This window comes from Telopea speciosissima, chromosome 7, assembly GCF_018873765.1.
Source record: "Telopea speciosissima isolate NSW1024214 ecotype Mountain lineage chromosome 7, Tspe_v1, whole genome shotgun sequence".
In the NCBI taxonomy this organism is placed as follows: Eukaryota; Viridiplantae; Streptophyta; class Magnoliopsida; order Proteales; family Proteaceae; genus Telopea; species Telopea speciosissima.
In genome coordinates, this window is record NC_057922.1 from 32,245,979 (window position 1) to 32,271,491 (window position 25,513).

General features: G+C 38.2%; 2 protein-coding genes across 2 annotated transcripts; one reads left to right on the forward strand and one right to left on the reverse strand.

The window, feature by feature from the left end:
- The first annotated feature begins 1,596 nt into the window (after positions 1-1,596).
- Positions 1,597-3,509, forward strand: LOC122670031 (auxin efflux carrier component 5-like). Its single transcript, XM_043866971.1, has 5 exons — positions 1,597-2,288; positions 2,404-2,489; positions 2,595-2,752; positions 3,084-3,160; positions 3,258-3,509. The coding sequence occupies exons 1-5, from the start codon at positions 1,633-1,635 to the stop codon at positions 3,328-3,330; spliced, it is 1,050 nt and encodes a 349-aa protein (XP_043722906.1). The 5' UTR covers positions 1,597-1,632; the 3' UTR covers positions 3,331-3,509.
- Positions 3,510-8,276: 4,767 nt separating this feature from the next.
- Positions 8,277-22,838, reverse strand: LOC122666682. The gene is made up of 15 exons (XM_043862726.1): positions 22,545-22,838; positions 20,842-20,964; positions 20,010-20,069; positions 19,792-19,893; positions 14,692-14,772; positions 14,484-14,602; positions 14,261-14,362; positions 11,498-11,614; positions 10,919-10,984; positions 10,726-10,792; positions 10,197-10,250; positions 10,024-10,113; positions 8,972-9,034; positions 8,854-8,892; positions 8,277-8,456 (listed from the first exon to the last, which is right to left on the reverse strand). The coding sequence occupies exons 1-15, from the start codon at positions 22,560-22,562 to the stop codon at positions 8,346-8,348; spliced, it is 1,212 nt and encodes a 403-aa protein (XP_043718661.1). The 5' UTR covers positions 22,563-22,838; the 3' UTR covers positions 8,277-8,345.
- Positions 22,839-25,513: the final 2,675 nt, after the last annotated feature.

The window sequence follows — 25,513 nt, forward strand, 5'->3', positions numbered from 1 at the left end:
TAGGGTTTTAGTATGTTCCAAAATACCCTCCCGATACCCTTTCTCACCCTCTCCCGCCCCACGGTGAATGGGAGGTGAATGGGATCACATTCATCATGGGTGGAGGGAAACTTGATCCTTTATTTATGTGAAATTTTTATAACCTTCTGTTTTTATGTGTGACGATGGCCTAACTTGGTCTTGAAGAAAAGTGTGAACCTAAAACAAGGCAAAAAGAAGAGAAGTCGTAAACAAAAAATCACAGGAATTACGTGGTTTGGCAAGATTATCTACGTCCATGGTGAGATGAGATATGCTTCACTATCAATGGAGAATTGAAAAAGGTTATAGTTGTTTGTCCTCACATTTATCAGATTGTATATAAAGAAAGAATCCTCAATACAAATGTATAGCCAAACCCTCGTTACTTGGCCTCTTAACGGACCTTCGGAATCAGTCCGACCGACCACTTATGCAAGTGATGGAATACAAAATCCTCAATACAAATGTATAGCGAAACCCTCGTTACTTGGCCTCTTAACAGACCTTCGGAATCAGTCCGACCACTTATGCAAGTGATGGAATACAAGACATTGTACCCCCAACAATCTCCACCTTAGGTTGAATTCTATCTAACCTCCTGTGAAGATAACTTGTAGATGCCTTCATCCCCTTACCTCCATAAAGGTATGAACCCACACCCATCAGTTCATCTCTCTTACTTTCAAAAGCAAGTAATATTGATCATATAAGATGCTTTGGCAACACTTAAGAAAATTTTAATGGTTCTCTATAGTTAGTTTTATTGATGACAATAGCATTTCCAGTATGGGAAATCCTAGACCATTGAAATTAAACAAAACGTGAATTCTTTTTAACTCTAGAACATGTTTGTAAGATGGAGTTCAAAAGTAATAAAGAGGGAAAAGAGCAAAAGCTATACTTTATCCCTCATGTCATCACTAAGAAATCTTGATTAGAGAAAATTTTCATTCTCCACCAAACATATTGAGACAAAACCCTTGACCCCTTTAGACCATAAAAAGTAGGGGAAAAAAAACCCATCAATCTAGTCAAGGAACTGCACCAATGGATTTAATTTTAAGCCATTAAACCCTTGACCTCATCACCTGCAAGAAGAATATATTTTGTGGAATTGATTTCTTTGGAGATAAATAGGTTTGCATTTTTTGACCATCACCTGAGGATTGGCATTTATTCTATATATTCTTCAAATCAAGATGCTCATCCACTACTTATGTATCTCTCTATCTAATGGGAAGAATATATAGCAATAATAGCTGAAATCATAAACCCTAGCTCCTTCCATTGGTGGTGGTGGTGGTGGTGGTGGAATAAGGGAAGGATTATTGTTAACCAGAGAACACATCAAATTGTGAAAGGAACATAACACTTCATATAGAGCTGAATATCTCATTAGATGAGAATATATCTATGGCATAGAATCAATACACACACACGCACACATACCCATTAAGCTAGATTGCTTTGCCACTACATATATATGTTGCTAACTATACTGGTGATCATCAGTGGACATTACATGTTCCAAACTTTTCTTCTTCTTCTTCTTCTTCTTCTTCTTCTGTTCTTCTAAATAGTTCTGAAACAGAGATTTGAAAGAAAGAAAGAATGATAGGGTGGCATGATGTTTACAAGGTGGTGGAGGCCATGACTCCCCTATATGTTGCACTAGCTTTAGGGTATGGGTCAGTGAGGTGGTGGCATATATTCACACCTGAACAGTGCAATGCAATTAACCTCCTTGTTTGCTATTTCACTCTTCCTCTGTTCACTTTTGAATTTGCAGCTCATGTTGATCCTTTCAAAATGAATTATAGATTCATAGGAGCTGATGCCATCTCCAAAGTCATCATTGTTGCAGTTTTAGCCTTGTGGGCTAAGTGTAGTAGCAAAGGAAGTTATTGTTGGTCTATAACAAGCTTCTCTCTATCAACTCTCACTAACTCTCTTGTTATTGGTGTGCCATTGCTCAAAGCCATGTATGGTCAGAAGGCAGTAGATCTTGTGGTACAATCTTCTGTCATTCAAGCAATCATATGGCTCACTATTCTTCTGTTTGTATTGGAATTTCGCAAGACGAGGAGCGATTCGATGATCCCTGATTCTCATGCTGTCTCACCACTTGAATCAGTGAAGGATTTAGAAAGAAATGTGAACAGACCACCTTTGTGGTCTCTAATGAAGATTGTGTGGCTAAAGCTTGCACTTAATCCCAACTCCTATGCTTGTTTCACTGGCATAGCATGGGCTTTTGTTGCAAGCAGGTATAGATACTACTCTCACACACACATAAACACAAACACAAACACATTAGTAGTCTCACAAGACTTGAAAAATATATACCTTACTGACCTGCAAGTACTTGGCTGGTGTAAACAGGTGGCATTTAGAGATGCCAGGCATTATTGAGGGTTCTATAACTATCATGTCAAAAGCAGGGATAGGAATGGCCATGTTTAGCATGGGTGAGCATAGACAACATATACTTTGTTGGATCTTTAATTTGTTGAATCTTATTACCAAACAAAGAGTTTAATTTGTTGTTTTAATTACTCCACACATGGATGCAGGGCTCTTCATGGCAATGCAGGAGAAGTTTATGGCTTGTGGCCTAAGCCTAACAGTTTTTGGGTTAGTTCTAAGGTTCGTGGCTGGTCCAGCAGCTATAGCAATTGGTTCCATCGCTGTAGGTCTGCACGACGATGTCTTGCGTATCGTTATTATCCAGGTGAGACTCATCATACAAGTTGTTATGTGCCTAATGGGGCTCGATCTAGTATATATATGGGGGTTAGATTGGGCCAGCCTAGTATGAAATAAGTTAAAGGGCTTGATTTAACGCATTCCATCAGCATTGGAGTTTTGACGAATCGGTCAAGTACCTAACATTTAGGGAGTTTGGATACTCTACACCAAACCCAACGGATTAATAATCAATCGGTCTTCATTCGGTTTCGAGGAATCGGGGTTAATTGGTTCAAATACAATTTCTATTCCTCTCTTTTTACTTATAAATTGGAACTAATTTCCCTGAAATGATTTATTAATTTTTGTTACAGGCAGCCTTACCACAGTCCATCACCTCCTTCATTTATGCAAAGGAATATGGGTTGCATGCAGATGTCCTTAGTACTGCGTAAGTTCTTTAACATACTTTCTTTTTATAAATTTTTAGAGAATTACTGGCTTTGGAAATGATTCTAAAATGTGATTTTTTGGTTATTCTCTTGCAGGGTGATACTTGGGTTGATAGTTTCCTTGCCCATCTTGGTTGGATATTATGCGGTTTTAGAGTTTTTGCATTGAGTTTTCTGTGTTCTGTTCTCTGTGTTCTTTTTTTCATTTTTAGGGTATGAATTGGTTGGGAACCTGAATCAGTTCTTTGGAATTAGGATTTTACCACCAATTAATATCCCAGAAACAAAATGTAATTTTCATCCATTGATCCTAAGCTGATCAAGGGACTTAGGCATCATTTTCTTTGATTTTATGGGTTATGTATACCTAATATTCTACTCTATAAAGCACTAAAAAGAGAAAGGACAAAGTTTTCTGATTCACACACCATCCTAAGGTTCACAAACCCCTACTGGGTTTTAGTATGTTGTCCAAAATACCCTTTCGTGCCCATCTAAAGCTCCTCCGTGGATGGATTTCAATTCATCGTAGCTTTAGGAAAATGTTAGGTACTTGACTAATACGCCAAAATCTCCAGAGCTGGTGGCAAGCGTTAAATCAAGCCCTTTAATCTATCTCACACTAGGCTGGCTCAATTTAGCCCTCATACACTAAAGTGGGTTCCATTAGACACATAACAAAAAACTTGGTCCAAAGAGAAATACTTTCAATAAGAGAAAAAAAAAAGTTAAATGAATGGTATACTCAAGATATTTATTGTGCATTTGAAGCTAACGGTGATAGCCTGTAGAAAAACGAGAACCTAAAATGATACAGAAAAGAATGGAAATTGCAAACAACAATCACACAAGGATTTACACGTACAATTCGACAAGATTGGCTACGTCCACGGTAAGATGAGACCTGCTTCACTATCAATGGAGAATATGTTGCAGCACTGGATCTCATTCCTCTCCAAAATTATAAAGAAAACCATCTCGCTACAAATATTAAATATATATATATAGCAAAATCCTACATAGACACATATTACCAAAATATCCATGTAACCCTAAAAAAAATTCCTCAGCCCTTGAATACTACGGCCTCTAAATGGTCTTGTATGCTTATCAAATTCTTTCTAAAAAGCAAAGATTCACCAAAATAAAAAGGACATCTCGGAAGTGCAGGGAAGTCTGCATCAGGTGGAATACCACTGCCCATTTGGCCTAGTTGTAATTAAGACCAATTAGTGTCTGTCACACTAATGCTGGGGTGGGAGAGAGAAAGCATCACACTTCATTAGAAGATTACATATCAACAAAAACAAAAACAAAATAACCACTAAACATGTTGGGTGTTGGAATCAAAAGCTCACAATCCAAAAATCAATTCAAGAATATAAATAGTTGGAGAATACAAATCAACATTAACAAAAATTCTTCAATCTCAAACCATTAGAAAACTTTTATCTCATCTTGCATCTTCTATTGATAAGTGTTGCAATTATTTGTCCAGTTTTTTCAACACCATCCACCTACACATGATGCCCAGCTTACAAGACCAAAATGCCCATGACATGAAAGATTATTCTGAGAAGTTCAGCCCTCAACAAGGCATGTCAATGCCCATGACATGAAAGATTAAATGCATCAAGCCATCATCTTGGCAAAGCAGCCCATCAGCCAGGACGGCAAGTCCACCTCATGAAGCAACCCAAACTGTCAACAGATTGGTTCAAGATTTAACTTTCCTATTTTTTAGGGTGAGCTATAGTTTGCTATAGAGATCAACTTTCTTATTTTTGAGAGAGAGTTAGGTATTAGGGCAGCAGTGTCAACACAATCCTAGCCGCCACTTTGAGAAGGCAAGAGTCCCATAGTTTTGGTTCTCTTCCTCCATTTTCTATATTTGACTTTGATAAGCCAAAATGTCATCAACCAATCTTCATGCAACACATGGCAAGGTAAGGGAGACGTTCGGATCACTTGCTCGATCGAGCCGAGCCATACAAATCACCTATGAACCAGACCAGAAACCGACTTAACCGTGTAGGTCGGACATCGGGACACCGGCCTAAACCAACTGTCTTGGTCAATTTCCGATTGGCCAGGAGACCGAACCAAGGAGTCGGCCCAGTTCACTCAGCCAACTTGGGCTCGTATACCAATCAGCATATGTCTCCACGTCACCCATACTCGGTAGACACATCGGATGAGCTCTTCTTAGCTTGAACTACAAGTAACTAAACCCCTACGGTAAAATAACCTTACCAGAACCTAGACTGGTTAGGATCACACTTTCTTCATGACTTCCAATCTGATAGGTGTCTAGCCCGAGAAGCAACACCTATACATATACAGGATGCTCCCTACGATCCCTGGTCGAGAAAGTTATCGATCTATCTTCTTAACCCTATAAATAGCAGCACCTAGCCTAGGTAAAGGGGTCTCTCATATCCTATTTTCTAGATTTGAGTATTATCAGTGATAGAGATTTGACTAAGGCATCAGAACATCCTAACCGGCTTAGACCGACACTCCTTTGTCTTGTGTTGTTCTCTCGTGCAGGTCGGATCGACCACAGAGGATATCAGATTGGATCTCGCCACAACAAACTTGATAGCCCAATTGGAAGGACCACAGAAGAAGTGGACACATGGTAGCTACATATGGACAACAACATAGTCCATGATTTGGAGTTTCCCACTTTCCCTACCTTAAGGAATGAAGCACTCAAGGAGCTTGCCACATTGGACGATATTGTGAGAGCCCTCACTTCATCCTACTTTTGGAATGCCACACAAGCAAGGATCAACCCCCTTGCACGGTTTTTGAAGACCACCAGCCCCTTGGACGAATTTATGAAGGGAAGCCCCATGGGACTGGGCCAAATTTTGCCTAGCATGAATGAGCCAGCCTCAACACCACCTAGACCAAACTCTACAGCCAGTCTTACCCTTTAGTTGTTTTTGTTATTTTTGGTAATTGGGTCAAGGAGCCTAGTTTAGATTAGGGTTTTTTCTTAATATGTTATATAGGCTTTTATTTGACGTAATTTCAGCCATAGGATTTAGTAGGCTTAGAGATTAGAATTAGATTTTTGGCTTCTTATAAAGTGAGCTTTGCTAATTGAGAATTGGTGAAGAATTGAGTAATGAAAATTTATTCAATCGAGTATTTTGAAACCTTGAAGTGTTTTACTCCTGTAGCCCTAGAAAGTTATGTTGCACCCTTGAAGAATTACAATTTTCTCATGTCTTTAAAGAATCATGTCCATGCAGCATTAATATGACCCAAATAAGAGAATGTTGGATGATGTGACTCAACGGCCATGTTGACCTTATCCCTTATCCAGTAACCATTATGTTTGGGAAGTTGAGGCTCAAGGAGTATCAATCGGATAAAAGGCACTCATGGCACTACTAAATGAGTGTCATCACATTCACCACTACCTTATGGAAGGAGTGGTTCAAGGAGATCGTTTTAAGGTAACATGTGGATCTTGACTTCTCAAGACAAGGTGTAGAGTTTCCATTAAACTCTGCCATCTTCAAAAAACTTAAAAGAAGCTATAACCCTGTTACCCTATAAAATAGGAAACCTTTTGTCTGAAGTTTCATTGTGTAGAATAATAAGAGGGTGGACCTTGGTGTACTGGTAAGGTTGCTCCATTGTGACCAAGTGGTCACAGGTTCGAGTCTCTAAAAACAGCTTCTACTCGAAGCAGGTTAAAGCTGTGCACACTATGACCCTCCCTAGACCCCGTAGTGTCGAGAGCTTAGTGCACTGGGTATCTCCCTTTTTTTTTCCCGATGCGTAGAATACAACAGATAACAACGGCTCGTGGATAATGACATACCGAGAAATGCAGTCACGTTGGACAACAATGGCAGGGATTACAATCCAAAGGATGGCGCAACCTTCTCTATAGTTACGTATAGGCCTTGGGAGACAATTCTAATTGGTCCATGATAATGTGTTTTCATGCCATTCTTTTTTTGTTTTTGCTTATATTAACCAATCAATCATGAAGACAAAAAATGATACTTCATACATATCCAAACGTACAAAAAGTTAAGGTAAGCTTAGCTTTGATAAAACTTCTGTTTTGGTCGCATACGTAGAAAGGATTAGGGCGAGAAAACACTCCACCAGAACAGCCATGGCACCTTACCACATGTCACCACCGGAGTTAGAGGAGTTGATTTATTTATTTTTAGACAAAAAATACATCTTCTTCCCCCTCCCCCCTCCCCCCTCCCCCCTCCCCCTCTTCACCGTTTGCTTTCTCCCAGCCCCTCTGGGAGGACCGACTTAATTGCATTGATGGGACAAAGGGTGAAAGACCCACTATGACTTGCCTCTCTCCAATTCGTTCGGGAAGGGAAAGGGGAGGCTGTGGATAGGCCCTGAAAGGAATGCTAACAGACGTCTATTATTGAATTCACCGACCCACCATTTTGGGAACTCATCCTTTTATGTTGAGGTCAGTGTAAGTCTGTCTCCAGCAGCCCAGCTTGCATCTATTGATCTCCCTTTCAGTGTAGTTCTGGTGGCTATGTGTTGTTAGCCTACTTTTCTCTATAATTGTATTGGACTCCTAGTCCCTTTTTGAGGACTTTGGAAAGCAAATATTTTGTTGCACCTTTTTCCCACCAAAAGCATGAGAGACAGCAAAATGTAGTGGTAAGTTTACAATTTTAGTAATTCGATGTGTAGGTGCTGACCTTTTGTGATGTTAAGGTAAGGCGCAAGAGACATTCCAACTTCTTCAGTCAGCAACTGTCTTGAATGCCCTGGAAAAGGAAGGCTCAACACAAGGTCTGCAAGAGAATTTTCTGCTGGGCAAATGTGAAAGTATTTTTCAACCATTAAAGGCTACATCAACTAAAAAAAAATATGAGTAACAACACTTCATTGAATGCTTATTCGCAAAAACAGAATGCATTTTATTATTGTCAATAATGAAATAAATAATTACAAAAATTGCATTGCAACCAAAAAAAAAAACCTGAAAATTTGGGACTTTGGCAGTATCTAACTAGATACAACTCATGTTAGAGATTTTCCTGTATTGTAATTAATGACTCCAAGCATTTCATCAATAGCTGTGCTTGGAGAGTTTCCATTATGTGGTTGATGAATGTTTACTGAAGGTCACACCATGAGCAATTTGCGAAGACCACAGAATAAGAACTGAACCTATTGCTTTGCCGGTCGTTGAAAAGGATCAATCCAACATTCATCCTCCCGCACAGCTTTTTTCCATCTATTCTTAAACATCTCCAATTCAACAAAGGACCGTTTCCTCACCTGCCAAAGAATTAAATCCTTACCAAATAACCTTACACAGAGAATGGCAACAAGTAGGCTGAACCAGAGGCCGCCAAACCCCTTAAATGACCTACAAGTAGGCTGAACCAGAGGCCACCAAACCCCTCAATCAATCTAGTACGAGGCACTAACACAGCCCAAAGACAATGGGGGGGGGGCGAGATTTCAGGAGGGTTGGACACAATAAACCCTCCTTGGATGGCACCAAACAATTAACCATTTGAGCACAATCAGACAGCAATGACAGGCATGTGCAATAATGTGACGCATCATAAATAATTACCAAGGCGAAAACAAAATTAACAAGAATAAACAGTGTAGCATTTCAGAAAACCACACTAAACAGGTGTTCAGAAATATATGTAACTGTACTTACTGCATATCTGTCACTATTCACATGGGACTGGGACGCTGCCTGTAAATTCAAATGCTTAGAATCGTCAGTTTGCATGAACAGGGAATGTTAGTGAGGCACATAACTTTAGAAATTATACCTGCGCTTCTGCGTTTGGTGAATTTTTACTGAGAGAAGCCAGACCTGGTGTTTCAGCACTTGTCTGCAGAAATGACCATGAATTGCAATGAGTAACTAAACCCAACATCCACAATCAACATGCACCAGGCAAAAGATAACAGGTATATATGACCAGCATATGAGTCATAATTTAGTGGGCGAGCCTTGGTGCAACAGTTAAGTTGTGCTATTGCAACCTGTTGGCTGCGGGTTCAAAACTTGGAAACAGCCTCTCCTGCGAAGCAGGGGGTAAGGCTGTGTATATTTGCCCCTCCCAGGCCCTGCAGTAGCGGGAGCCTTGAGCACTGGGATGCTCCATTTTATATGAACCATAATTTGAGATTTGACATGAACCACGTGAAGGCAAAAAGACTTCAAGAATTAATTTACTAAATCTCTTTTACTTTCTTCCAGTATTCATACTTTTAGCCCACATGAGACCACAAGCGTAACATCAGTCACATCTGGGAAGTCAAATTAATTAACAGGTGCTTACTGGAACTGTTTACCAGGAAAAAGGCAGTTTTCTGATATTCAAAATCATTGATCACCATCTTTGTCTACTGATTCCCTGGAGGTTGCGCCCATCAGGTTTGAGTTCCAATTTTCCATCTACTTTCCACACCCTTCAAATTCTAGACAGTGTAAAACTATATTACCCAGCCCTGAGTATCTAGCAGTCCAATTGCATTTGCATTTGCATATAAATATGAGAAAGGTACAAGAATAAGTTTCTTTGGGATAACTGCCTTCAACAGCATAAAGAACGAAAGAAACATAGTGATGGGTGGACAACGCAATCCCTACATTTGATCCTCCCCAGACCCTGCTAAACGCGAGAGCCTTGTGCACTGGGTACGACCTTTTTATCAGGGTTGATCTAGTTTAAACTTTCCTCGGTTCTGAATGTTTTATGTAACAAGAAAATTCTAGACTAAGGGAAGGCCTCTAGTCAAGTACTGATTAATTAAGTCCAAGTTACTACCCAAAACTTAACCCTTCTCTCCAAATTTTGGATATCAAATTTCTTACAGTGTTCTCCTCCAAGCCCCCAAGTGTAGGGAGGCCCTGATGAATTACGTATTCAGCATCGACCACCCCAACATTTTTTGTTCGATCTCCCTGTCAAAATAGTAGTTTAGAAATCAGTCAAATATGAACAAGAGATGTTCAGAAATGATGACATTCTAGGATTGAGGACTGACCTGTGCACAATAACCAAGCTGAAAGTCCAAGCCCCATGCGTGGATCAAGTCATTCTGAGGAAAGAGGCCAATTACCATAGAAGGGTTAGTAAAGGACTGACCCCACTCAACAAGTCGGTGAGTGAGATATAAAGCTTGTCCAGTTTGATTGACTAAAATAAGAAATTTCCTGATTCGAAGTTTAACATTTCACTATGCCCAATGAAGTCCAACCAGAACTTGCGTTAACCTGTTCTCATCCCCCCAATGATGCCTAAAAAACTCACAAGACCCATTTAAGCCTTTGGTAGCATTTATCAGGTTTGGGTCAAGCAAGATTCAATCTGTTGCTCACATCTCAACCCAAGCTGAAACCAAACAGGGTTGAAACAGGTAAAACCCTGAACACTCAGAAAATAGGGCTGTTTTCTGGTGTTTTGGCCAGGTTAGTCAAGGATTACCCACTCTACCTCAGACCAAATATTCCCAAAAACAATTGCCCATTTTGTTCCAAAATAAATAAGAAACTAATATATAAAAGATGCCACACCTGGATCATATACCATGCACATCTCCAGGATGCTCTCGAGAACACAGGAGCCATCATTTCTACCCACCTGTAACATGATTTCCTTTCTGAATTCTTTACAAATGGAATAACTTCTCTCCTTGGGTGTAAGACATTAACTGTTAACGTAAATGAACTTCAAAGCAAAAAAGATATTAGATAAAAAGAACTTTACCCAGTACATGGAGGATCTGTACTGTTCACATCACACCTTCTCCCACCACCAACTTTGTAAGTCCTCCTGTTGAGAGAAAGGACCAAAACCAATTAAAGTGCATATCCCAATGTAAAGAACTATGACTTCTTCCACTAAAGCCAATAATCACTGAAATCAATAAAACCTATATTTCATGCACTGCAGCAGAGTTAAGCACACCAAGTCAGATGATACTGCATAAAGTTCAACCTTCACCTTTGACCACCCAGGCCATCTCTCAGTCAAAAAATCAACCTGATCAGTTGAATGCATCCATCCAACATATAGAGCATTTTGTGGGCCATTGTACAAATTGTTTGGACTGTCCAAAGAAATTTTTTAATTGGATAGTTACTAATCACTGGATCAGGATGATTATTGACCTAGGAGATCTCCTAGGTTATACCATTTTACCAGTGGATCCATCCACCTGCATATCTGCCACGCATCTATTCTCATCATGTACTAATCCATTTACAGATAGTAATATCTTTCTGTACCACCAAAACAATTATCTTAACGAAACTTTAATAGTCCCAAAAGAAAATAAAACGATACCTGTGCACTTTCGATCTCCTCCCACGTGCAGTAATTTGATGATGCACCTCTGATTTAGCCACATCTAGAGCAGGTTGTGATACCTCCAGCCCTTCTTCTTTGATGATTGATAGATAACTGCAAAAAAAAAAAAAAAAGACAATTAAGCAGCAAATATCAAAAAGACCAAAACATTGATTTCATAGAATTTGGCATGTTATGTACAGATAAGTCTTTTAAGTCCTTTGCTCCGGTTACAACAAAAGGTTTTCTTTTCTATTTTTTTAAGCCTATTGGTCTACCAATTTTCATGAAGAGATTAAGAATCAACAAGGATATCACACTCAATTAAGCAGATTACTTTAGACTTCTTTATCAAGATAGCAGAGAACGATATGACAATGATACTTCTACTATGTAAAGAGGAGGGGTAATTTAGTTTTTTCTGTTGTTCCATATATACTTGCTGCTTTATTTTATACCCCCATGGCCCCATTATAAGGGTATTTTTGTACTTGTATCTGGGACAGATTACATATAAATAAAGCTCAATTGGATGATTCTCCAAACCTGTCTCTTATTTTGGTTTTAGCAACAAAAGTTCCAGTTCTAAATTCTAATCGATTGACATGGTATCAGAGCACTTATCTAGGCATCTTACTGTTCACAGTACAATAAATAAAATTGTTCACGGTGCTGTTCACAGGTATTTCTCTCTTTGGTTTTGTCTTTGGCTCCGAGTTTTGATCTCAGATGTATCCTTGATTAAGATTTGTTTTCGATTGGAGATCTTTCTTATTATTGGATCTGAGTTCTGATCTTGGATTTTTATCTGGTTCAGATTTGCTTTTCGATTGGATATTTCTAGTTTGAACTTGAGTTTGACCTAACTGCTACATTTGATCTTTTAGATTCTGATGCTATTCTGATTTCAGAAATATTTGATCTGATATTGATTAACAAAATTATTCGCAATCAATTTCATTAAAATTTCTAGTGATACTTTGATCTGGTTTTGTTCTCTTTAATTTGATATATTTTTGTATTAAGTTGTATTTTCTTGCAATGGAGAAATCTGAGATGCTATCTGCAACATTTGATGAAACCAAATATGGTGTTTGGTGGTTCCATATTCAGTTCTTTATGGAAAGCAAAGGACTTTGGGATATATTGATGGATCTAAACCTCCACCTTCTCCTTCTGATTCTTCCAAATCTTTTGTAATGGTACAATGGAAAATCAATAATGTTAAGACCATTACCAGGATTCTTAGCACTATTGATTCACACATTGGAATTCCTATAAGAGGTTTCTCGACAGTCAGAGAAATGTGGTGGTATCTTGTACGAGTTTATTAACAGTCAAATTTGGCCAGGGAGTTTCAAATTGAAAATGAGTTTCTAATGGTCAAAGGGAGAAAAGAATCCAAGAGTTTTATGCAGGTTTTATGACCTTGTGGACTGAATATGAATAGGCTCGGTAGTTAATTTGTCTGACTGATGTGTTATGCACTTTCTCACAAAATTAAGACAAGATTATGAGGTTCTTCGTGCTAATATTCTTAATAGGGTTACCCTTCCCAATATGGATTCTGTCTATGGGGAGCTACTTCGAGAAGAAATTGATAATAAGTCAACCTCAGGATATCGAATCAGCAGTGGAGAGGGCTACGACTTCAACATGGAGATCTCCAACTCAAGAGATCCAATCAAGCTGGAGATTCAAGAGTAGTTTGTCAAGCCACTGATCTCTAATCCCCACCAAATAAATCACACAACCAGCAATCCGGAAGTTGAAAGAGATCTTCTGAAACTGTACCACATGTTACCGTAGCAACCAGTTTTGATCTCAGATTGACTCCTGGAAGAAGGAACGTTATGGAATAAGATTCAAGGGACTGAATCATCTTGGAGAAACAAGCTGATTCCCAAAATTTCAGATTGAAAGAATTGTTATTGAGAGAGAGATCAAACTCTCCTTGTGGTTCTTACGATCACTGGAGCTGAGTACCAACAGGAGCAGTAAAGAAAGAACAATCAGAAAAGAAAGTAGGAGAAATAAAGAGGGGAAGAAGAAGAAGAATAAAGAAGGAGAAGAGAGGGAGGGAACACACTTGGACAGCAGGCCCACGCCACACCACAGAAAACTCAACCAATTCTTTTTCTTATTCCATTCCATTATCCAATCGTTTGGTACAGATATATTTAAAGAAAACAAAGACTCCTACAGATAACAACTACTATGAATCTACAAAACTAACTCAATAAGGAAATTACTCAAATAAGGAAACTTAAATAAGACTCCTACATATCTACTCTATCTAAAACTCCCATAAAAAGATAATTAAAACTACAAAGAATCCCAATCGCATATCTAGCTTGGGTCAAAATTTGGTTCACTAGTGAACCAGACTATTTCCTTTGTCTACTATCTGCATCAAAAAAAGATCATGGGTCAAAGTTGAAGGAAAATGCAGGACAATTTATCATATCATGTAAGATACTGGTTTAGCTGGAGTGGAATTGCAGAACAGGAATTGCTGCAGCCAATCTGCAAGTGGTCAGGCAGGCTTTGCTGAGCTGAGTTGTACATGAAGGCAGGTTCAACCAATAATGAGACAACAAGCATTTCTATATTCAAAATATCAATTTAATTATTAGAAACAAAGTATTTCAAGATGCAGACAGAGCCAAGCATTAGTGCAGCAATGACTTTCTATATTCAAAATATCAATTTAAATAACTGAAACATAGAATTTCAAGATGTAGAAATATAAGTGCAGACCGTCTAGGGTTGAAATGTTCAACTCCAAGGTCCTCATCCCAGAGGAAAATGTAATCATATTCTGCAACTATATCTGGATGTAGGAAGCGCTTAGCAAACCACCTAAGTCATCATAAAAGTAATACTGCACCGTGAGAGTGAGACAGAGAAAATAAATTAAGAGGAAAATAGGCTCCATTAATAATTATTGAATAAACAATTTTTTATGGATCATACACATTACCATTTGGTTTGATTAATTGCAGACACATGTATAGCACGATGACTCCAGTCTTGGTCACTCCATTCATCCACCATGCCATCATAATGGAAAAGCATCACAACAAAATCATTTGATGGAAACTGCCATAAGCAATATTGCAGAAAAATTAACCACAAAGATAAACAAGATTGGATTGTAAAGCAAGTGACACAAAGGATAGGTCTGTTACCTTTTTGACCATTTTGTCGACATTTTCTTTTTGCCTTATTCCAACAGCCATGGCTAATAAATTCATTGAATGCTTTGGATTCTGGTTCAAGAAAATTGAAAGACAAATATTATTATTGAGATCAGATTCAGAAAAATATGCATTTATGCTATGTTAAGACCAACAAATCAGGATATAGTTAAGCTGATGATGTGCTCTGCTGACAGAACAGGTCTGCAGAGTATGGACTGGTTTTGATAAAAGAATATTAGTTTTTTGAAGAATCCTCAAAGTGACTATTTTAGGTCAATCATAAATAAAAAAGGTGACATAGAGGATGATGTTTCACAGAGAATTAAAGTGGGATGGATGAAGTGGAGAGGTTCGTCCAGAATGTTGTGTGTCAGCATATTCCTTTAAAGCTTAAAGGAAAGTTCTATAGGACTGTTGTACGACCTGCTATGATGTATGGGGCAGAGTGTTGGGAAGTTAAGAAGTGTCATATTTCAGAAGCTATGTGTAGCTGAGATGAAGATGGTAAGATGGATGTGTAGAAAAACTAGGAAGGATAAAGTAAGGAATGAACGTATGAGACCTGACATGGGAGTTGCCCCGATCAATGACAAGCTCCGAGAGAGTCGTTTGAGGTGGTATGGCCATGGTCAACGGAGGCTTAGGGACGCCCCAGTAAGAAGGAGTGATATGATCCCGATTGAAGGACCTAAAAGAGCTAGGGACAGGCTTAAAATGACCATAGGAGAAGTTGTGAGGAAGGACATGCATAGTCTAGGTCTTGTACCAAGTGAGACCTCGAATAGAACCTATTGGAGAACAAGGACCCATGCAGCAGACCCCATTTAGCTGAGATTCTCCTGACTTGCTAGGCTGTGCCTCTTTCCTTACTTTCGTCCTTCATCTTTCATTTTTCTTTTTATTTCCATCTTTCATTTGTCTTTTTTCCTTATTGTTTAGAGCTCAGTTTTCCCTACTTTGTTTTGTTTGGATCCATGTAGCCGACCCCATTAAGTTGGGATAAGGCTGAGTTTGATGTTGTTGTTGTTAAAGAATCCCACTATCACTAGGACTGAGAACAACAGGTTCAGAATTGATGTATTTGATCAGAAAAGTTGGAAAACCAGAACAGAGTCTCAGAAAGGAATAAACCAAAAGTTACTGAAGCTATCTGAGCACAACTCAACAGATTATAGAAGGAACATATAACCAGTAGCAATTCTGGAAATTAACAGGAAGCAGAGTAGCCACAGGGTTTAGTAGTTGAACAGATCTGAGCTGTAGTTCTGGTAGAGAGAGAGAGGGATAAACAGGCTAGAAATCCACCAAAGCCCACCTGGAATCCTCCAAGTACACCACTGGATCCACGGTAGCATCTACTGAGTCCACAGCAGCATATTTTCACAAAAACTAAACTGTTCTATTTATCAAATTGTAGGGACTTTACATCTATTTATAATGGTAGCAAAACCCAAACATGATTTGCATAGGAAAGACAAAAGTCAATGCTAACCAGGAAAGGAAAAGAATAAAAATCAAAACAGACTTCAAACTCCTCCAATCGACCAGCTATCGAAGAGTATGAAATAGACTCGGACTCAGAATTAATATAAAATAACTATCAAAACAAGACTATAATTAATATATCCTAATCCAACCTAACTATATAACCAATAATAATCAGAAAAGGAAATAAAACAAGTAAAAGAACCCCACGATAGACAAGACTAAGAATTCCCAGTAAGACCAGGAATTCTGAAACCGTAGGCCTGGTTTGGCCTCTTCTTCTTCCTCCTCTGGTACTGCTGCTGGTACCTAGCTTTAGCATCAGTTATACTATCTGAATTGTAACATCATTACTTGTTGCATTAATTCAGGAACTGGAACAATTTTTGCCTCTATTAATATCAGCAGCATTGGTGGTGTCACCATGGATTTGAACTTTCAGACCAAAATAAATGATACAATCCCAAGGTTTCTATAAGGCTCTGTTTGGTTGTCGGGGAAAGTGGGTCCCAAGTGCTGGAAATTTTATTACTTGGGAAAGTGGTTTTTCCAGGTTAGGCCTGTTTGATAGCCCATTTTTTTCCAGGAGTGGGATCAAATTTTATAAAACAAAAAATGCCAACACTTTTTCACCTAAATTTCCAAAAAATAATCTTTCTTCTTGTTACATTTATAAAAACTGCCACTGAATTCTAAGAAAGGAGGAGTGAAAGATCAAGGAGCTGAGGCTGTCATGGCAATAGAGAAGGAGAGGATTGAGAGATTGCTCAGACCTCGGTGGGAGGGAGAGAGTCGAGGTCAGAGATTTCACCAGCATCTCAATGCTTTCAGAGATTTCAGAGACCTATCCCCTTCCCCGGCATTTCAGCTCATGGTGATAGGTGTTGTCCCCATCCCAGACATTGGCCCCTTCATCTTACCGCACAAAGCGACCAGTGGAACTTTCCCACGACATCCTCTCACCAAAATCTGATCAATTTTGATGAGATTTTGGGCGAGTTTAGATGGGGAAGACAACCACCCGACAGGGAATTAGTTGGTATTCAGTACTTCCCACCCTGGCCCTCCAAAATCCAAACACACATGGAAATGATTGTTCAGAGGAAAAGTCGCTTGGTACAATGTAAGTCACTAAAAGCATCATTAAGGAGGAGTGATACAGTACAGATTAGAGGAGCTAGAATAACAAGTGGTAGTCCATAATGACCTGGGGAGAAGAAGAGAGAAGAGGGCCTTAGATTGACAACTAATATTTCAAATAGAGTTTGCAAAACGGGATTCATGTATCCGACCCATTGAGTTTAAATAAAGCTTAGTTGAGTTGAGTTGAGTAATAATCAGGAGAGGAAGAGGCCAAGAAACTGCAGCTAGTACAACAATAGTGACCAAGAGACCATTTAATATATAGCCTTTCATCAACCCATTGTCTCTGTTTTTTCCCCCATAGGGTAGTCTAAGGCTTCAGATGGCATGAGAAAAAGTGGAAGAATCAAAAGAAGAATATCAATTAAAAAAAAAAATGAACGCATGAAGCTTTCACTATGTTAGCATAGTTCAACAATAACAAAATTTATGAAGAGAACAAAGACGAAAGATGCAAGCGAAAATGGGAATAGCATTCTGTATCTGCATATCTGGTCTATTAGTATTAGTCTGTTTAATAGTTAAACCAAATTCCATGAAGAAACCAACAAGCAGTTTAGCAGCTACATGAAAAAGGATGAAATAATAATGTATGACCCAAAAAACTGCCAGAATTCTAAGAAGCACTAGCCATCTCCAGACAATTTCTATTATTACCTGCCTCTTATAAAGGGCATACCCAGTGCACGAGGCTTCCGCCACTGCAGGGTCTGGGGAGGGTCATAGTGTACGCAGTCTTACCCCTGCTTCGCAGAGAAGCTGTTTCCTGACTCAAACCTGTGACCACTTGGTCGCAAAGGAGCAACCTTACTGTTGCACCAAGGTCCACCCTCAATCACCTGCCTCTTTTCCACTAATAAATACAGCTAAGATACTCAGAATATTTACAAGTGTCTTTCCTCAAATAGAATCCAAAACTAGGGAAACCCAATTGAAGCCCAAGAATTTTCACTTGAAACTATCCACAACATATGAACCTTTTGCAGGCTTACCGTTTTTAATCCCTCTCTTAATCCTCACGAGCGAAAAAAATCCTGAACCTAAACAGACTCTAATCTAGAATTTTTTGCTCTCATACTCCAAACCCCAAGGCTCTAAGATACTGGTTTTCAGCCCACTGGGAGCCTTTCATTCAAACCAAGAACATAATTTATGCAGCCAAAAAGTAGTTGGGCTGGCTTTATTGAATTAAGCTGAGGTAGCCTTTTCATTAACTTTACATTCTTCAAACTCTTGTATTATAAGCCTGTAAGCTGTAAATCAGAGTACTAGTTCTTAAACCTTGATACAACACCAATAAACCTAAGCATGTCATTACTAATTAACTTAAACAAATCCAAAACCAAATCTAGCCTTCAGTGTCTGCCATTTAAGCACTGGATTATTTGCCTAGTATGACTTTAGATGGCATTGTAAGTTGTAACTTTCTAAAACACCAAATGATTGCTCTCTGGCCACCTTACATAATTAGACAGACTATAAACATTTTTTTTTTTTTTGGTAAAAGACTACAAGCAGTTTGATACATCAGAAAATAAAAGCCCTTCTTCAAGATAAGCTTAGTGGGTAGAAAAGTCAAGAGTGAAAAAAAAATAGCACTGACGGAGGTTGAAGGTTCTAAAGTGGACGCTGAAGGCCATAATGGATGTTGATTATACATTTGAAAAGGACATGGAATAAGGGACCGGAAAGAATATTCAGATAGTGAACCCAAAACAGTGGCCACATGGTTTTGGATGGTGATACAGATTCTCCTTTTTTACCCCTCGCTTTTATCTTTTCTGGTGAACAATTACAGTGACATATTCTGAAATTATTCTGCATACCAATTTGATTTCAATTTGATGATAGCACAAGGTTGTTTAAGGTATTAACAACTATTGAGATTCAAAGCTTGAAGAAGATGAAATCAGGTTTCAAGTTTGTTGTTGTCTGCTGATACACATCGTAGCCCCACACTTAACAGCTTAAGCTTTTGGGATAAGCGGTTGAAACAGCATATCGAAGCCAGGAGGTCAGGTGTTCAATCCCTAGTAAGAGCGAGGGTTTGTGCTATGTATTTCTGTGCCCCTTGGTGCTAGGTGAGAGTATCACATGCATAGCCGGGAGGGGGGGGACTGCACATGCGGGGGGTGGCATTGTGTGTTGTACATAGTTGTAACCCTTACTTAACACTCAAGCTTTTGGGATAAGCGGTTGTAACAAAATATTTACTACACTGCATAATTGAGTGACTTGGATCCAACTGAGCTAAAAACTAGAAGACTTCTCATGGATTCAGAAGATTCATGAAGCAACTTGTACGTTAAGGCCACTTTGACAATTGCAAGCATACTCATTACATACTCCGACATCTCAAAAAACAAGCTAGACCAGCACTGAACAGTATGTGACAATCCAATTTGAACTTTGAGGTTCATTCTACCAGCCATCAAGACTACTCTCAGTGTTTTCACATACCCTTTTCTTAGGCAAACCCCATAGTTGTTGCATTTCCAAGTTAGAGGTCCTGGAAACAATCCCCTTAGGTAATGCCTCACTGCCTTCAGGCCTGCATTGATTCTAAAACAAATAAAACAATATAAATCAGATAAGTTTCCAATACACTTTTAACCACATACCAGGAAAGAGAGCTGACAATTTTTAAAGTAGAAAGGTAAAAGGTAGAGGACACAAACCTCGCATGCATTAGTTTCTGTAATCAGCACATTATCAACAATACCCCATCTTGCAGAACTCTGCGTAACAGGCCCCGAATATGATTCAATGAATTTGAATAGCAATATTTACACAATGGAGATCCTGAGGGAGAAAATGAATACTGCCAGGCTACCACTTAAAATACTGGCAGGGTTTTCCAAATGAGTGAATGCATAAAATTTTGTTAAAATCTAAATCACATGTAAAACAATGTTGAAGGATAGGAACAGAAAACACCACAATATAAGGTTTACTTCTTTTTCTTGGCTGGAGAGAGAATTAGTTAATGTCAGTCTGTGAAAGAATGAAACTGAGAAAATCCTCTTAGAGCCATGGACAAGAACAAATAATCAAGGCAAAATCCTTGACATAAGAGTTTGATATGTATAATATCTTCTTATGGTAAATGAAATCAAAGCACATTTGTATTTGCCATTAGATGAGGACACAGAAAAGTCTCATTTTAAACAATAGGTCGTTCTTTCTTTTTCTGTTTTTCTTTTTTAACCCAAGGAAGCAATCCATGCCAGGTCACACAAAAGCTTTACATAAGGTGCCCACACTGAATCATTTCCCTTCTTATGTTATATGAAATCAAAGCACAATAGTATTTGCCATTAGATGGGGACACAGAAAAGTCTCATTTCAAACAATAGGTTGTTCTTTCTTTTTCTTTTTTTAACCCAAGGAAGCAATCCATGCCAGGTCACACAAAAGCTTTACATAAGGTGCGCACACAGAATCATTTCCAAAAATAACAATAACAATTCAAACAAAAATAGCTATGAAAGTTAAAGAGGGAATAAGTACCTCTGTATAATCTGTCGCAACAAATATGCTCCCTATGAAGAAAACTAAACAAAGCAAAGAAGCTGCAGGAAGGAGAGTGCAAAGGCACGATCTCCTACTTTTTGGATCTGCCGGCAGAGAAAGCTGAAAGAAGAAGATAATAAAGAGTACAAGTCAGAATCAATCAGTTATCAAAAAGAGAATCTCTTATGGTGGTGATTTTAGCATCCAAAGCAAAAACTGACAGATCATATCAACTCATAATTGAGGTCATACCAAGCTAATAAGCGGCTATCATACTGTAACTGTTCATAAACATCACCAGCATGAAGGAAACATCCATATATGTATACATTCATATAGAACCCAACGCATAGATTGATTTATCCCAGCACCAAGAAGGCTTAGGTTTGAAAGATAAAAGAAAATCTACTGGTTTCCTTTGCAGGAAATGACTATAGATTAGTGGATCTATTGGGAAAACTAGAAACAGTATTCAATTCTAAAAAAATTACTTCCAATTAGTATTCCATTAGAAAAGAGGAATCCCATACAAACAAGGTATTTGAAATGGGTAAGGCAGTTTCACATCAAGCTCAAAGTATGCAACATGTGCACCACACTAATCTCATCCATATTCATGGTTCATAGATTTCATACACTACTAGACGTTCAATTGATAAGACACTCATTGCTGGGTAGTGAAAGCTTGAAATCAGTGTGCCCTAGCTCTTCCCTTAAACAGGTTGCCAATAAGTGGTGCAAGTGTACCATGAATCGGAGGTTTGGATATTAGCCAAACTTAACATGGTTGAGAATTTCATTACAGTTTTAAGAAGATATATCTCCATAAATATGTCATAGGACAATATGTATAGAATTCTCTATGTTTGTGATTCATATTATTGAATATCACCACTTCAAAGACAGATGTGAAACTATTCCTATTTCCCACTAGTCATTAGTAGTGCCTTCAGAATAAACTCTATTCACATGCCCATGTCCTCCTTTACATCCCTGTTACAGCCCTTCTGAACAAGGACAACCTATATGCTAGAATGTTTTTCGAATATTTCGTTCTTTTAAACCACAGTAGAAACCCCAGACCCTTCCGCTCAATAGAGGGGATTCCATCATCAGCTGCACCGTATATACCTCCTCAACCCACACTACCACAACACAAACCCCAGATTACAAAAAACTCCTCCCAAGCTGCGGGAATAAAGATGAAGATTGATTTAAACTTTAAACAACAATATGGAGTTTCACCAGGCGAACATATTGGCTCCATCGGCAGCATCAACACCATATGACAAATTTACAAAGTCACTGGGTGCTTATACGAAACATTCGTTGAGCATCCACACAAACTAACTAAACTACCAATCAATAGAAACATGAACTCTATAATCCAAGAACTCCAATTTATCCGTATTGATACAGAAAAAGTAGAAGAATATAAAAGTCCTACAGCTGATCAGCACTCCACAAAACTAAAATTAGGAGCACACTCATAATAGAACCCAGATATCCCCCCAAATGCAAAAACCATAAATTTCAGGATTCAAATATTAAGAAAAAATAAAAAATCCCAAGCACTAACCTGCTTACTTTACTAACTTTGATCAATCCAAATATTCTCACCCCCCTCCCCCCCCCCCCCCACCCCCACCCAAAAAAATCATCATAATCGACGGAGAGAAACTCAGAACTTTGAAGCTTACACGCTTGGAGGTCTTCATATTCTATGAAACTCGGAACATCACCCAGAAGGACAAAACGAAGGCTCCTCAAAAACAAATAGGAGATTGCCCAACAGAGCTCGAATCAAGTAGTTAGATAAACCAGTAAGAAATATGAATTTAACAACTTGGGTCTGTATTCAAAGAAGAATAGAACAAAACCCAGAAGCAGAATAGCTTGGTTTATCACTTTTCGATTCTAACAGAGTCGCATTTTTAAGGTAGAACTTTGAAAAACCCAGTAGAAGAGAAACTCTAAACAGAGAGGGAAAGAGTAGAAGAGAGAAAATAGAGGAAAAATATAAAAAAAGAGGCCCGAAATTGACGGTGACTTTATTCCACGTAATGTATTAAAATCTAATAAAAACGTAACAAAGATGCTCAGTTACCTAAAAGCCTGTGCTTCCTCGTCAAGAATGCATCTCAAGAAAAAAAAAAAGTCTTATTGGGATGATTCTTTCCTATAATGCCCTTGATCCTTTGCTCAATTGATTAACTTGTCCTTTGGGTTGAAAAGGCATGTTGGGTAGGCCTATGGATAGTTTGGTAAACTGCCTTTTCTGGGTGGGGTGGGGGAATTTCCATATGTCATAATTTTCTTCTATTTCTGGTTGATTTCTCAATCAGTCATCTTTTGGATATCCTTTTGCCTGTGATTTACAATGATTTTAGTGTAGACTGAGACTAAAGTGTCTTTCAAAACCCATCTTTTTTTTAGGGAAATAATAAAATTAGAATTAGTTTTGATTTATCAAATTATCCATTCAATTTATCTTTTCAAATGGGGGAGGAGAGAGATAGACTTATGAGAGTGCTGACATAGGCCATACTTAATTTTGTATTTTATATTCATCTTCATTTGATGATAATTTGATAATTTTACTACAGTTTTGAATTGAATTAGAGTTCTAACAATTTTCCTTACTTATTTTGGTCTAAAATTTGGTCATTGAGATGTATATGGATTCTTCTATCATATGGACTAACTCATGTATTGCCAAGTAAAAAATAGTGAAGCGTTCTACTTCACTAGGCAGAATGATGCCTACAAGGACTCTTAATTACATTATGGGATGATGTTCTTTGCTCAAGAGCGCACGATGGCGCAGGCTGCGCCCGAATGCATGGGGCAGGATGGGCGTGTCATTTCAATCATTCAGGAGGGTGACCCGGTCATTTCGCTCATCCCCCATGTGTCTTGGCACATCCTACACCCGTGCAAAGAACATCTTCCTTTAAATTATTCAAAAAAAAAATGTATATTGAAATACTAAAAAAATGTTTGCTCTAATGTAGCCCACCTCCTGCATACATTTTTATATTTTTGTTCCTAAACATCATTATAAAAATGCTCTGAATGTGTTGTTTATCATGTGAGCATTGGTTTAACTAACGATTAATAATTCCTTCAAATATTTTTGTAGTGATTGTCAAAAACAAAATTATACCCAAAAAAAATGTCAAAAATAAATGTAGATGAGTCTATGCACCTATCCCGTAGAAGGGGATTTTCCAAGTAAAATTTTACGTCGAAACAAACGGAGGCTGAAATTAAGCCTCCTAATGTGCATTATCAAATATTTTTGTAGTGATTGTCAAAAACAAAATTATACCCAAAAAAAATGTCAAAAATATATGTAGATGGGGCTATGCACCTATCCCGTAGAAGGGGATTTTCCAAGTAAAATTTTACGTCGAAACAAATAGAGGCTGAAAATAAGCCTCCTAATGTGCATTAAACTACACTCAATGACCATTACTACAATTACATATATATATATATAAAACTACATTAATTGCCTTTTTCCTGTTGTAAATGTCCATATGAGGGTGTTTTGACAACTAGACAATTCCATTTTACCAAAACATTAAGCATAAGTTAGGTTAGATGGGTCCTTGTCGTATTAAGGAGTATAATAATCAAATAAATATGAGGGTGGACCTTGGTGCAATGGTAATATTTCTCCATTGTGGCCAAGTGGTTATGGGTTCGAGTATTTGGAAATAGCTTCTCCGCAAATTGGGGTTAAGAGAACCTTTTCCCATATAATACAATTAAAAACTATGATAAACATTCTTGGAATAAGGAAAGGCGGGTACAAGATGGAGATTGGGATTGTATCAAATGAGACTCGTAGTAATACGGAAAATTATCCTCTCTAATTCGTGCTACTAGGTCTCCCAAGTCAATTCTAATTCAATTCTATCAAATCATCCAGAGATAGACCTTTGGCACATAATAACATAGAGGTTCATAGTCAAGCCCAAAGGTCCTAATCAAGCACCACTAATATTTTTAAACAAAAAATATTACTGTTACCAGAGTATGTTATTGTGTACTAGTATTCTAAACATTATTATGAAGTCTCTCAAATTTGAACAGAAATATACTCTTATGGGTTTTCCTCCCTGTCACTATGCGTAGTAAAATATAATGCTTCGCTATTCATCACATGGAAGTACATGGGTCAGTCCATGTGATAGAGGACCAGGCAAGCATCCTAGGGGTATAATTTCAGCTTAAAATGAGTAGATGAAGTAGCTAATATTACAAAGGTTTTCTTCCCCGTCGCTATAACTAATGAAGTATAATGTTTTACTATTTGTTCAACGGCAACACATGGGTTTGTCCATGTGATATGTAGGAAAAACTATGAAATTGTATTGCTCATATTTGTCTTGTAACTTTTTCTATGAGAGAGAGAGAGAGTATTATTTTGGGTTTTGTATGCTGCTTAATCATTGATTAAGTATAATTTTTTGACATTATCAATTATTTCAGTAGTTTTGTTTGTGGTAACTCAATTAGACGATTAGTGATTTTTTTTTGGGGAGGGGGCACTGTCCTGGTCCTTTCCACCCTTTAATATGAGGCAGTGAAATGACTACCCAGTCCTTTCCATTGGATGCATGTGGGTATGCTGCCATTGGGACCACGCTGGTGCAACTGC

Coding starts and splice junctions, on each gene's coding strand:
- LOC122670031 (XM_043866971.1), top strand. CDS start 1,633: ATGATAGGGTGGCATGATGTTTACAAGGTGGTGGAGGCCATGACTCCC. Junction 2,753..3,083: donor TGCGTATCGTTATTATCCAG/GTGAGACTCATC, acceptor TTTTTGTTACAG/GCAGCCTTACCACAGTCCAT. Junction 3,161..3,257: donor GCAGATGTCCTTAGTACTGC/GTAAGTTCTTTA, acceptor ATTCTCTTGCAG/GGTGATACTTGGGTTGATAG.
- LOC122666682 (XM_043862726.1), bottom strand. Junction 14,603..14,691: donor TCGACAAAATGGTCAAAAAG/GTAACAGACCTA, acceptor TGCTTATGGCAG/TTTCCATCAAATGATTTTGT. Junction 8,457..8,853: donor TGAATAGTGACAGATATGCA/GTAAGTACAGTT, acceptor ATTCTTTGGCAG/GTGAGGAAACGGTCCTTTGT.